Genomic DNA, 13032 nt, shown 5'->3' with positions numbered 1-13032 from the left:
CCCGCGGCCCGGATGCGGCCCCTTGAGCTTCGTAATCCGGCCCGCCAAACATTTCCAAATGATAAAGTTGATTTATATTAACAAAAGCAGAGGTCACAGGTTTCCTTGTGTGCAGTGGTTCACTAAGACAGACTGAGGTAGAAGATTATACTTCTGCCTTTTCCCTGCAATACCCCAATGTTTCCCCAATAGATGGCGTAGAAAATGATAAAAGCATTTTAACATTTTAGCATTTATACCTGACTTTTACGTGTCATTTATTAGTTAGTTCACGCGAACGCTCCATCTATCTGCTCCTGAACCGGCCTCCCTGTTCAATTTCAAAGACAATTGTGACCCACGAGTCAAAAAGTTTTTTACCCACGCCTGGTCTAACACCTTCACAGCTCACAGTCAGACTGTCAGTAAACTGCTGCTAAGACTGCAGTGCCAATGAGAAGAACTGAAGTTTGGGAAACTACAGGGTAAAGTCGGGAAAAAAAAAATAAAAACAAATATGAATTTAGCGAAGTAAAAAGTATCACAAAGACCGAGCGAGGACATGATCATAAAAACAAATTGTCCGGAAAATGGCAACAGGATGGAGGTGATACTGGGATTTGACTCATGGAGGTAAATCCCTGATCAGGTGGAGATACACAGCTCTGGGATGAAGCTCTGTTTTCATTGTGTACCACAACAGTAGAACCATCAGCTGCCTGTTGGTGAGAGTGAAGTGAAGAATTGAATTGTGGGGGATGGTGCCTAGCAACGTGACAATGTCACTTGGCTCTGAAAGCCCGGGCCGTCTATAAAAAGCAGAACAAGCGAGAATTAAAAGACATAAATCAATCCAATAAACATGAGCTGGATAAATCAGAGCTGCCAGGCTCAGGTGTGTGTCTGCATTTATGACTTTTGTGCGTGTGTGTGTGTGTTAGGGTACATACACACACACACACTTCCTTTTGAGATGAGTATAAGACAGAGTCCTGGAGATGGGACAGGATGCTTCCCCGCTGCGTCCCCTCGGTGGACAGGCTCCTCCAGCATCCTTTCAATCAATTTGTCACCACGTCCCCTCGGTGGACAGGCTCCTCCAGCGTCCTTTCAATCAATTTGTCACCACAGTGTAGATAATCTGATTGGTCTCCGTGAGTGGAGAGAGAGACATTTTATAAACGCTGTGACCGGAGAGACACAGTGGTTTTGTACAGTCGTGATGTTGTCTTTAAATTAACTTTAACTTTTTTTTTTTTTTTTTTTTTTGGAAATTGAGGTTTGTGTGAAAATGCAACAAATGTAAGTATGTATGTGATGATAGAAAAGAAAAAAAAACTAACTTTAACTTTTTTTATTTCATATGTTATTTGAATGTTATTATTTTGAATATATACAGGAAAACACGTCCCCATATAAAAAAATATAAAATATAAAAACTATATAAATAAAAATATATATTACATATATCTGTTCAGATTATTATGATTGTTTTTTTTACTTATGGTCAATTATCAGTCAACATTTAGAGTAATTTAAAATGAGGAATCGAACGAGTGACCTTTTTTTTGGTAAGGCAATCGTACGAATCGCTCTTTCCTGGTGTGACATTTGTATTCATGGTCTTCACCTCAGCCTGTTCCTTAACCTTCTGGAATCTTCATTTCCGACTTCCTTTGTCCTAAATATCTACCGTCATCAGAGCTCAAATCTTTTCCACCTCCACTCTCCTCTGGTCTGGTTGTTTCTATCCTGCCTGCCCCGATTGATCCGAAGAAAAAAATCTCAGAAAGTTTATAAACTGAGGTTCAGCCTCTTGTCTTTTCATTTGTCTTTTTTTTTAAATAAATGAAATTAAAACAAAAAAAGTGAAAAGAAAGTCCAGAAGTGGACAGAACGACCAGACATCCAGGACCAGGTGCGTCTCTCCTCGTCGTGAACCTCCACCCAGGATGAAGCCTCTCCTGCTGCTGCCAAAGCCAATCTCTTTAGGGGAACGTCAGGAATTCAACTGAGTGTGAAAAGGATCCGATCTGGAGGACGCACCTGGTTAACCTGATACTGACTGACAGAAGCCAAGTGTTCAGGAGCCCCGTGTCCCAGCTAACCATGTTCCTGCTGTCAACAGCCCTGGATCGGAAATGAAATGACAAGACTTCTACAGTCAATACTGTTCTTTTTCATCACATCAGAATAATATGTTTATCCTTAGAGAAGACCATCTGAGCCAATCAGATGACTCACACAGGCAGGGTGGGGTCGTCTCTGTGACATTAATGTAGAGAAAACCCTACGAAGGAAATGTCAAAATCCAACTGAACTTCACAAGAAACAGGAAGTTGGTGAACTTTGGATTGTTATTTGTAGGTAATCATTATTTCTGTACTGGTCCGGTCCACGTGACATATAATTAGGGTTTTATGAACCAAAATGAGTTGGGCAACCCGATGTAAAGAAGGTAATGGTCACTACAATTTATTTAATTTTATGGTTTTACTGTATATTATCCCTGAACAGTTTACAAATGTAATGTTAAATCATTATGGGTGTGGCAACATGTTACGGCTCCTGGTGGATCTTTAGTTTGGTCAGTTTTAGTTTGGTCAGTGGATCGACGAAGGAGATGGAAAACACAATAAAAATCTGCAGGTTGTCAGCTGACGCTGGTCAACGCACGTGTCGTTCACAGGTTCACAGGTTCACAGGTTCAGTTAGTGGCTCTGTGAGAATCCGTTGTTATGTTAGTGTGAAGAGGAAGTGAAAATGCCGAGTGTGAGTCAAGGGTTCGTTCAGGTCAGTGGATGGAGACCATTTATTACTGAGTCACTATACAAAGTCAACACGTTTACACAGCCCTGTTATAAAAACACATCACTGTTCCTGCTGCAGGCTAGCTCAGTGTTAGCAAGCTAACACGCTAATGTGATTTTAGCTGGTCAACTAGCACTTCCTAGTCCTTAAAATCCTTGAAGAAAATAAAACCAATATTAAAACTTTTTTTTAAATAATAGAATAACAATAATAATACTGACTGATAATAATCCTGGCAGTGGTGGCCTAGTGGTAAAGGAAGCGGACTTCGGTCCGGAAGGCCCCAGGTTCGAATCCACCAACTGCCCACTGTTCACTTTGGTGATGGGTTAAATGCAGAGGTTAAATTTCGTTGTGCATGGTGTGCTGAGCTGTGCTGTGTCACAATGACAAATAAAGATAAGTTGTTGTTTTTTTTAATCATTTTCACAATAATAATACTGACTGATAATAATCATTTTAATATTAATCATTTGTTTTATTTGTTTGTTCAATAAAATGTTGTAGCTGGTCATCTAAGAATGGAAAAAAAACCCCACAGACCCACAGACGATGAACCACCAGATGAAGGGATATTGTTCCCACTAATTAGACCTGAGACGATGCAATAAATGCTGACGTGTAACGTGTCTGTATTCCTAATTGGACACAGAGTCTTCTGGAAAGGTAGCAGTAGTCGTCATTAGCTGAGTACTTGCCGACAAACTTGGCTCGACAACAAGGGCTAGGGTTTAGGAGGGACATTTTTTTGCTGCGTGGGTGAGAAATTATGAATATGAAACTTTTGTGCTCAGACTTTAAGACGTGTTCAAAAACAAACTTAATTCTCCAAGGAAATATCATGCCATCGAATTTAGATTAGTTTTTTTTTTTTTGAAGGAATGGCTCTAAATATAATACATTTCTTCATCTGACATATATTCTCTATATTTGTGAAATAATTGTGAACTGTTGTAATTGTTTTTATGGATTTGCTGTTAGTGATTGTTTGGCTCAAAGGTAAATCAAATACACTCCAAAGGTGTTCCAAAAGTACTGGAGGCTTTTATAAACATTTGCTCTGGAAAACCTTGAAGACCTCTGTTTAAAGTGTTACATTTGTAGCTTTTTATATAACGTCTTGACTGGGGTTTTTGGAGACGGGTGATTTTCTCCTGCTTTAAAGTGAGAGAGAGCTGATTAAGTCCTGAAGTTTCCATCTCTAATCATCAGTCTGTGTCCTGGTGAAGGTGAAAAGGGCGTGAAAACACGGGCGAAAAATAATCAGAGTCGAAACAATCTCCTCTGGACCACAGAGCTGTACAGTCCAGGCTCCTTCTAATGGCACAGACGTTAAATCTCCTCAGGCAGTTCAAGGCTTTTAAACACACACACATGCACGCACACACACACACACACACAAACACACTTGTGGAAAAATACTCAAGGACACTGAATATTTTAATACATAAAAAAATGTTCATATGTTCAGCAGTGATTTATCAGAACTTTAGTTTTCAGGCTGATCTTTTTTTCCGGAGCAGATTTGTGTCCCTGCTAATGCTAATGCTAATGCTGTCACGTCTTTCAAAATCCATGTGTGCGGGTATAAAAGGATGTGCTAGACTTTCAGAATGTCTTGAAATTCCATTATGTGTCACATAAAACACACAACACACACACAAACTTCTGATTGGTTATCTGCTAACGGCTAAGCTAAAATCAGTCACTTTCTTGTGAGTGAGTGTCACCTTTGAAATTGACACATTTTCAGGTTTGCACAATTCTCCAAACCAAAATATTTTTCATCTGAGACTTTACGGTGTTCTACTCAAGAATCAGTTGTTACCGGTATCAATTTCCTAATGGTATTAGCATTAGTGTTGAACAAATAGTGAACTCCTTGTCATTGTGACACAGCACACCACTGCACACAACCAAATGTGACCTCTGCTTTTACCACCTCGGTGGTAACTTGGCAGCTGGTGGACTCGAACCTGAAACCTTCCGGACCCAAGTCCACGTCCTTAACCACCACAATATGTTTTCCCTCCATTTAAAGTCTAATTAGTTTTGCAGACAATATCAAATTTACCGTGGATCCAACAGTGTATGTCACGTCCCAGGCTTCAGCCCACCCCGTGTTCCCGCCCAATTAGACTCAAAGTCAAGCAGTTAAGTGGGCGAGCGGCAGCTCTGTGGTGAGGTGGTCCACAGAGATCAACCAGCCCGACGTATTAAAGCAGGCTTTCCTTCCTCAGACAACCTCCAACTTCAAAGGAAGGTTTATTAAAAAGTAAATTAAACTTTACTTTCCGATCTCACTATGTGATATATTTAGAACCTGGTTCCAACCGGAGCTGTTTGGATTTCAGATTTCAGACTGTGTCTGACCTTTTTGGCGGATGATAAAGGAGTCGGAGGATAACCGGAGTATTACGTCTCGTCCATTCGACCTCAGAGGAACACAGTTATGTGGAAAGGAAATGGTCTGATCTAAGGGGGTAACTGCGCCTCCTCCAGGGCCTCATTCCAGACGCTCCTCCCTCAGAGGAGCAGACGGTAAGAAATGCAGCTGCTCTACTTTATTACTGTCTCACTTTACATCCAGGAGGAAGTCAGCGCAACATTCTACTCCTTATAAGTCGGCGATCCAAGAACAACTTTTCACACCGAAGACGTAAGAGGGCGTTTGTCGTCAGAGGTAAAAAAACAAAAAAAAACAAACCAATATTGTGACAGTTCTTCATATTCCTGCACTTTCAAAGACACTGTTTACATGTGGGGATTTTCTGGACTCACATTTATTATTTGATACATACAGACCATTTGTCCCGACAGTGGCTTTAGTTTTCGCTCAACTTAAATTTTTTCTTTGAAAGAAAATAAACCATTTTTTCTAAAGCAGGTCGGTTGATGTAGGAGTAAAAAATAAAAATAAGGCTCCAGCCCTCTCTGATGTCCAGCAGACTGAGTGTAGATGCTGTGATACAGTTAATGATGAAAATATTCACTTACAGAATTTACCGTGTACAGATCAAGTATTTTGGCTACTGGGAAAAGTAACATCTAAACTACTGCAACAAATAAATAAAAAAATAAATGAAATAAAAATATTAAGCATTTCTGTATATTGCTGAATTCACTTTGGGACAAAAACCAGGCAAACTGTGGCCCGTGGGCTGAATACGGAGCGAAACCAAATTTCCGACACAAGGATGCTAGTGTTCTTCTTACTAAATTGAATAATTTGAATAAAATGTTTGTTGAATTGTGTATATATTAGTTCACACAAACACATCTGACGCCACCTACTGATCATATTTTAAACCTCATTCTGGTTTAAGAAATATTGAGAAATTCTAAGAGGTTTCAGTTTTAAAAGACAAAAAGAACAGACACATTTTTATTTTAAATTTATTTTAAAAGTAATTAAATTCTAAAGTAATTTCAGACCACATTCTAGATATGACCCCAACAGGCTACAGAGAGTAATACAGTATTTGGATTTATTATTTATCAAGACCATTTTATTTGTGTTTCTAATGTAACTGTCTGGGGGTAAAAATGTGATTTAACCATACATTTATGCAGCCGCGCGGTTTGTCGCAGTAATTAGCCTGTAGCTAACGGGTCTATTTGAATTACAGATTTATGAGAACGTCAAAGACAGTGTTTGATCTTCTCCACTGGGATCTGTTAAAGGTGTAAACTTGTTTGTTTTTGTAATCCCACGAGGTTCTGATCACCAGACTCGCTCATGTCCGTACAAAGACTAACGACTTCGCCGCAGCATTAATGGCCACTTAAAAGAACGCCGTCCATCTACTCAGGGATCTATGTACAGCCCAGAGGTCAACTGTACATCCAGCTGAAATGAAGCGTGTTCCAGGTTTGTCAGCTACAGTCTGGTATCGAACACAGACCGTTCCCAAGAGACCTTTCTCAGAAGAAGCCGGACTCTCCGGAGACAAAGACATACAGCGAGCCCTGAGCCACACAGAACCCTCGCTAATGGTCCATCTGGACGGAGGAACTCTTGTTACAGGAACAAATCCTGTTTGGTTTTCTTTGGTTTCTGCGATGATCGTTCCACAGCAGCACAGATAGAACAACATCTCCAAGGCCTCAGATCTCCACCTTTCACCATCGTTGCTTCAGTGAAGATAAACACACAAACACATGGAATCCGTCAGTCACCTGTTAATGTCTCACAGCGACAGTCAACACTGTGGAGACAGGTGAAGAAACAGCCCACCTCGGAAGGAGATGACGGGAGCAGAAGAACTGACAAATAAAGAGTCACGCCTGACAGGAGAGAGTTGGACTGACGGTAATTGTAAATGTCAAACGTGCTGGTAGGGAGGAATGATCAACGCGGAGGCGGAGAACTCACAGGTCGTTCCTGCTCCTGTTCAAACCCAACACACATGAAAAGAGCAGCGTCTTCTCAAACAGCCCGTGGCTTTGAATCCAGCGCCGCTTTGATTTCCATCCTCTGCCCGACGTCTTTTAAATACTACGATGTCTGGAAGTTTGATCTTCCCACAGAAGCTTCAGACCATTTATGTGTGAACTTCTGAAGAGAAAATTGAGACAAGATTAAACGACGACGGATTATTTTGATGCTGTGATTATCTGACGCAACAAAAAGGAAACAGAGTTCTTTTTTTTAATCTCTTCTCTTTATTGTTCTCGCCATGTTGGGAAAAGCCTCGTTTCTGTCCAATTTTCACATCTGCACCTTTACAGTGTCACACACTCGTCTCACCTCATACACCAGCTCCAGCAGCTGGTGATCAGTCCCACTGCCACAGGTCAAACAGTCATTGTAGAAGCTGAGGACAAACACCAGCATATCTGCCAGACTGACCTCATCCATCCATTAATTCATTCATTCATTAATTCAACCCAATGTTAAATTCCATGGTTGGACTCTGGACAGTTTCCAAGTCCCTCGCGGTGCCACCATTTACACTCAGTAATTAACTATAATTTATGAAGATCAAAAATTAACTAAATTCTTCAAAACTCTATGAAAACACAAGCAAACAAAGACTGGGAATTGAACCAGCAAACTGCTGATCTTCTTGCAATAGAATCAAGAGCGCTCTCCGCTTCTTCCACATCTCCATAAAATTAATTCAAATACCCATTACATATTAACGCTCTAGAACTGAACCGACAGCTCACACTCACAAAACGTTTATTTAAAGGAACATCAATGATGTCATCGTTTTCATCACGACAACCCCTTAAACCAAACACATTTTTCCTGTCATTGAGAACGTTCCCAAAGAGGCAGATAATGAAAAGTCCATCTGTCAGACAGAGGTTTCTCTTGACACCATGTGATTTCCGCAGCTAAGCTTTCCTCTTTTTCATTTCCCAGAAATAATTGTTTTTGGGTTTTTTTTTTAAATTGTCAAAACACAACACAGAGTGCAGTTGTGTTTTTCAACCACATGAAGTTGTGTAGTTCCAAACATGCAGTAACCCACTCACTCTAACACAGAACTCCACCACAGCCAGAGTGGATGAGTTTAGTTCCTTTTCCCTTTAATGACTTCCTTTTTCTTTTCTTTCCACACATCGTCTGCAGGTGATTCTCAGAGGACGAGGCTCTTCCCATCATGACCGTTACTCACATACAGTAATCGTCATTGGAAATTTCACAGTGACATCTGCAAAAAAAAAAAAGAAGCATTTTGCACCAGAGCAATGCCACCATCCATCCATCCATCCATCCACTTTCATCCGCTTATCCGGTCGTAGCAGTCGCCACCCAAATCACATTGCACCGTACCAACCCCCCAAACCTTCCTGCAGGTGGTGAGTCCACTGAAGGTACCAACCTCCCTAACCGGGATTTGAACTTGCCCAGGAGGTGAACCCTGGGGTTCCACACCAAAGACAGAGACATTGCCTCTGGGCCAAAGCGCCACTACCAGAGCAATGTTGTTTACAAAAACAACGATTAAATGACGACTGCTAACAAAAATAAAACGCGTTCCTGGGTTACTCTATGGTACATGTGGGACTAACGGTGCAAGAATTGCTACATTTGAACATTCTAGTCACTACATTAGAATTTTTTTTATCAGTTCAGTATAAAAATACAACGTCTGCCCCACGGGCTGAATTAATTTATACATTTATTTTAATATTCATTAATGCTGCGTCTGCACTGTGTCACAAGTGGACAGAGGAATCTTGAAGTCTTGCAGTGGAGCCCAGCGGACAGGGGACTGGCAGTACGTCCTGTATTAAAAAGCTCAGGTTAGGGAACAGAGTGAAACGTTTCAGGGAAATGTCAGGCTGTCGTCCTAACTCCGCTGGGGGACGTGCGGGTCGTCCTGGGCGCTCTCCAGCAGCTCATCTTCAGAAAAACTGATGTGTAGGCAGGTGTCGTTCCCGGCAGAGGAGAAGGGCGGGGCGACGGTGCTGGATTCTGCAGGATAGGAGTCCAACGAAGAACGAAATGCTTCATTCTCCTCCTCTAGGGGGCTCTCACACGTGCTGGAGGCGGTTGGAAATGTCCCACGGTCCCCGAAGAGGTCGTCATCGTCGTACATGGGCGACATCAGGGACTTGGTGTCCGAGCGGACCCCCGAGTCATCACTTGTGGAGCAGGAGCTGCTCTCGCCGTTGCTGAGAGAGTGGAAATCAGTGGATGACAGTGAGCCGGGGGGGACGTCCGGGAACGAGAGGCTGCTGCTGCGGCTGGGGGCCGCTTCATTAGTGGCAGTGACTTCACACCCCGGGGACAGGGTCCTGCTGGCACGCTTACGGTTCAGGGAGGGAGGAGGGGGGTCAATTTTTGGGATTGTGGTTTTACACCTGTGGAAAAAAAAGACAGTTGTCAGACAGAGGTGGATTATGCAGTGATTTAGTGAAAAATAAATCCTGCAACATTCAGCCTGTTTTCAAATGTGTGGTTCATGTATAAAAAATGTTTTTTAAAACCATAATGGAGGTGTACGGCCCCACACATCAGCCGCTGCTGAGACTCACAAGGGTGAGGAAAACTACAGGACATGACCTGGTGACGCACGTAGAGAAGGAATCTATGGCACGCTGGACAGAAGTGTGCTGCTGCTGTAGTGCTTGGACGATAAACAAGCCTCCAGTCACTAGGTGGCAGCAACACTTACAGTGGTTTTGTACGGATAAGAAAATACGTATCGTCCATTGGGTTAAACCAAACCCTTTGTTGACATCACAGACTACAAACCTTTATTTTGAAAAAATATCTAATTTTTTCAAATTGCTTTATAATCATTCAGGAGACAATCACAAACTACTGACAAAACTATGATTTCTCCCACCACTGTGAAGCTCTTATATTGAAGGTAAATGTTTATTACTAGATTTATATGAACCAACAAAGCTACATGTTTTGTTTTGGTCATCTTTTATTTTGAATTCTCACAAATCTCCTTTTTAAATTCCTGTGATGTGCAGATGAACGTTTCAGACTCTGTATCAGTCTCTGCATCAACGAACAGGAAACCAAGCCTGCAGCCACTCTTCTCTGCATCAGCCACATTACACCCCATTAACCTGCGCATCAGCCAACTGTTCCCAGACGACACAGTGACTCACTTTCTCTGTGGCTCCCTGTTGTTTCACTTGTCTAGAGACTTATCTACGTCCCACAGCTCCTGGGCTGAAAACAGCGAAGGGACAGCAGCACAAAGAAAAGACAAGACCAGGAATAGCTACAGAGCAGAGACTGTGGCAGCGCCGCACACTAATGCCACGGCCAACAACAGTGACACAACCACACAACCATTCTTGTGGCCAACACGCCCTGACACCAGAGTGACTCACAAACCTCACCTCCCGTCGAGGACACACACACACACACACACGGCTGCTGACCGAACAGCCACGACCTGCGGTTGACTTATACATTTGTTTGTTCTCTCTGCTTCTGTGTGAGGACGGCGGTGACGAGACCTGTTGATGCATCGCTGCCATCTCCGGGTGTAATTACCTCCCATTTCCTAAGCTAACAGATGGCACAAACGGCACACGCGGAGGGCAAAAGTCGCAGTCTCCACCTACCGCTACTGGAACACGCGGCATCATTAGTTTTTATTACCCGTGCCAGTTTGTCCAGCACTATTATCAACTTAATGAATGACTTCCAAACGCTGCCTGGAGGACGACGATGACTGCTGTTGATTAGCCGCTGACTTTGATCTTGAAATAGACGCTTTCACATTTTTGATTGGATTAGAAAAAAGTTGTTGTCAGATGTGGCAGAGAGCAGGGAGGTCGGAGACACACGGCTGAGAATTTATTTCTTATATGATAATGAGACTCTAATTAGGCTACGTTGAAAACGAAGGCCACTTGACACATGACCGATCACTGATCTGAGAAGTCAATAAGAATTTTTATTCTCTTTATTAAGACACTTTTTAAAAGATGGGATTTATGAGGCAACAAGTGAATCAAAATTCAAAATTAAAGTACGACGGAAACTGGACTGTGATCACGGGTTCCTCTTAACCTTTTTGACCTTGAGGCCCAATTTTTATAGTACAAAGCAGCACCAGGTCCATTAAATATTAGTGTCAAACTCATTTTCACTGGGGGCCACATCAGCAGTACAGTTCCCGTTGGAGGACTGGTTGTAAATAAAGTCCATAACGTGTTATTAAATGTTTCTGTGACTGGTTATTATTTATTCAAGTTACAGTAATAGTATAAACTGCTCTGTGTAATAAAAAGCACTTAATTAATCATGTTCAGAAACTCAGCAGCATGGACTTTATTGTAAGGTTTTTCAGCTCCCGTGGGCCAAACAAAATGACTTGGCGGGAGCGTATTTGGCCCGCGAGCCTTATGTTTGACACATGTGCTATATATATTTAATTGACCTCACTCATGGTTTGTAATTACAACAATGCCAATATGACCACATTAGCATTTGATCCAGAGCCAGCGCTTGGCATAGGCCACCTAGTGGTCACCTGTGGCATCATCATATCCTGTGGTGAAGCTTCAAGCCCTCAGAAAAAAAAAAACAATTACAACAAATGGTATTTGGTCGGCACCAGAATGACTATGACTGACTCAGTCTGTGTGACCCTCCACAGATGTGAGAACAGCTGACGGACACAGACTGACCTTATTTCAGTTCATCTTGGCTCTGATGCTGCTGTTGACGCTTGGGATGATTTTTTTAGCATGTCAGAATTTCCAGGATGTGGGGACTAATTTACATAAGGATCAAGGGGAACAGGTTTTTCTTTTACCCCTCCCCCCCCCTTCTCTTCCAAACTCTTTAGCATAACTTTGACTCAGCCTTACTGTCACAGACCCCCCCTCCGTCCCCCCACTGCACATCCTCATCTCCTTTTATTGCTGCACTTTAGGCTCTATTCTCCCTGAAGTGACGAGGCAATCAGTCTACCTGCACTCCAGTTACTGGCACAGGTTTCCTTTGACCTTTTTTGGAAATTCTCTTACACACCATTTTATTTATTTTAACAATAATCAATAGTTGTAGCCACACCTTCTATTGTGAAGATCAAGTCTTTTTCCAGTCTACGCCCCCTAAAGGTTTCCAGGCCAGATTACATCGATATGTTTGTAAATTATTTTTGTCCTCCTAATGTCCATCAGAACACTGTGTTCCAATTACACCTAAATGGTGTGAAAATTATTAATTATTGAATGTAAATCATTTGTCTACGCAGCTAAAAAAAAGTCCTCAGGACTTGGATCGGACTGTTGAATACTCACAAAGATCTTTCTTCAATTCCTGCGAGTATATCAACGTTGTGTTCAACTAAACATCAGTTGGTTTTATATTGAAACCATCGGGTCATTTTATTTCATTACATATACTTTTTGTGACATTTTTGTTTATTGTTCCACCATGGGATTTTTCTAATGTGAACATAAATGAATTAGGCTTCATTAATTCATTAATTCGGCTTCATTACTTGACAGTGTATCACTCCATGATCACCTTAACGTCGATGTGCTTAATTTGCACATTTCATTATATCCCTGTGTAAATGCAGATCGTTTCTCATTAGCAGAGAAATCACTGGTGGGCCACTTCTACAGGAGAGAGACACATTACCCAAGCTGTTCACACAACACATGCCCAGCAGCATGTTTGTGCCACAGACGCGTGCATAGTTCCACATGCTGGTTGTCATGAGTGATACTCACACAGAAGGAGAAGAACGGGCAGAGAAGAAGAAGAAGAAGAAGAAGAGATGGTGGGAAATGAGGCTG

The 13032-nt window shown here is 42.0% G+C and overlaps 2 protein-coding genes across 11 annotated transcripts in view; one reads left to right on the top strand and one right to left on the bottom strand.

The window, feature by feature from the left end:
• Positions 1-13032, top strand: part of dab2ipb (DAB2 interacting protein b) — a 791247-nt gene that overhangs the window by 492910 nt on the left and 285305 nt on the right. The gene's annotated exons all lie outside the window — the stretch shown is intronic.
• Positions 8654-13032, bottom strand: part of LOC103390080 (carboxyl-terminal PDZ ligand of neuronal nitric oxide synthase protein) — a 29958-nt gene continuing 25579 nt past the window's right edge. For all 3 annotated transcript variants that reach the window (XM_025062576.1, XM_025062577.1, XM_025062575.1), the window contains one exon: positions 8654-9609. In XM_025062576.1, the coding sequence (XP_024918344.1) occupies positions 9096-9609 (514 nt within the window). In that variant the 3' untranslated portion in view covers positions 8654-9095. The remainder of the gene's footprint in view (positions 9610-13032) is intronic.

Source organism: Cynoglossus semilaevis, chromosome 14 (genome assembly GCF_000523025.1).
Source record: "Cynoglossus semilaevis isolate Cse_v1.0 chromosome 14, Cse_v1.0, whole genome shotgun sequence".
Lineage (NCBI taxonomy): Eukaryota > Metazoa > Chordata > Actinopteri > Pleuronectiformes > Cynoglossidae > Cynoglossus > Cynoglossus semilaevis.
This window is presented reverse-complemented; position numbering and strand designations above follow the sequence as displayed.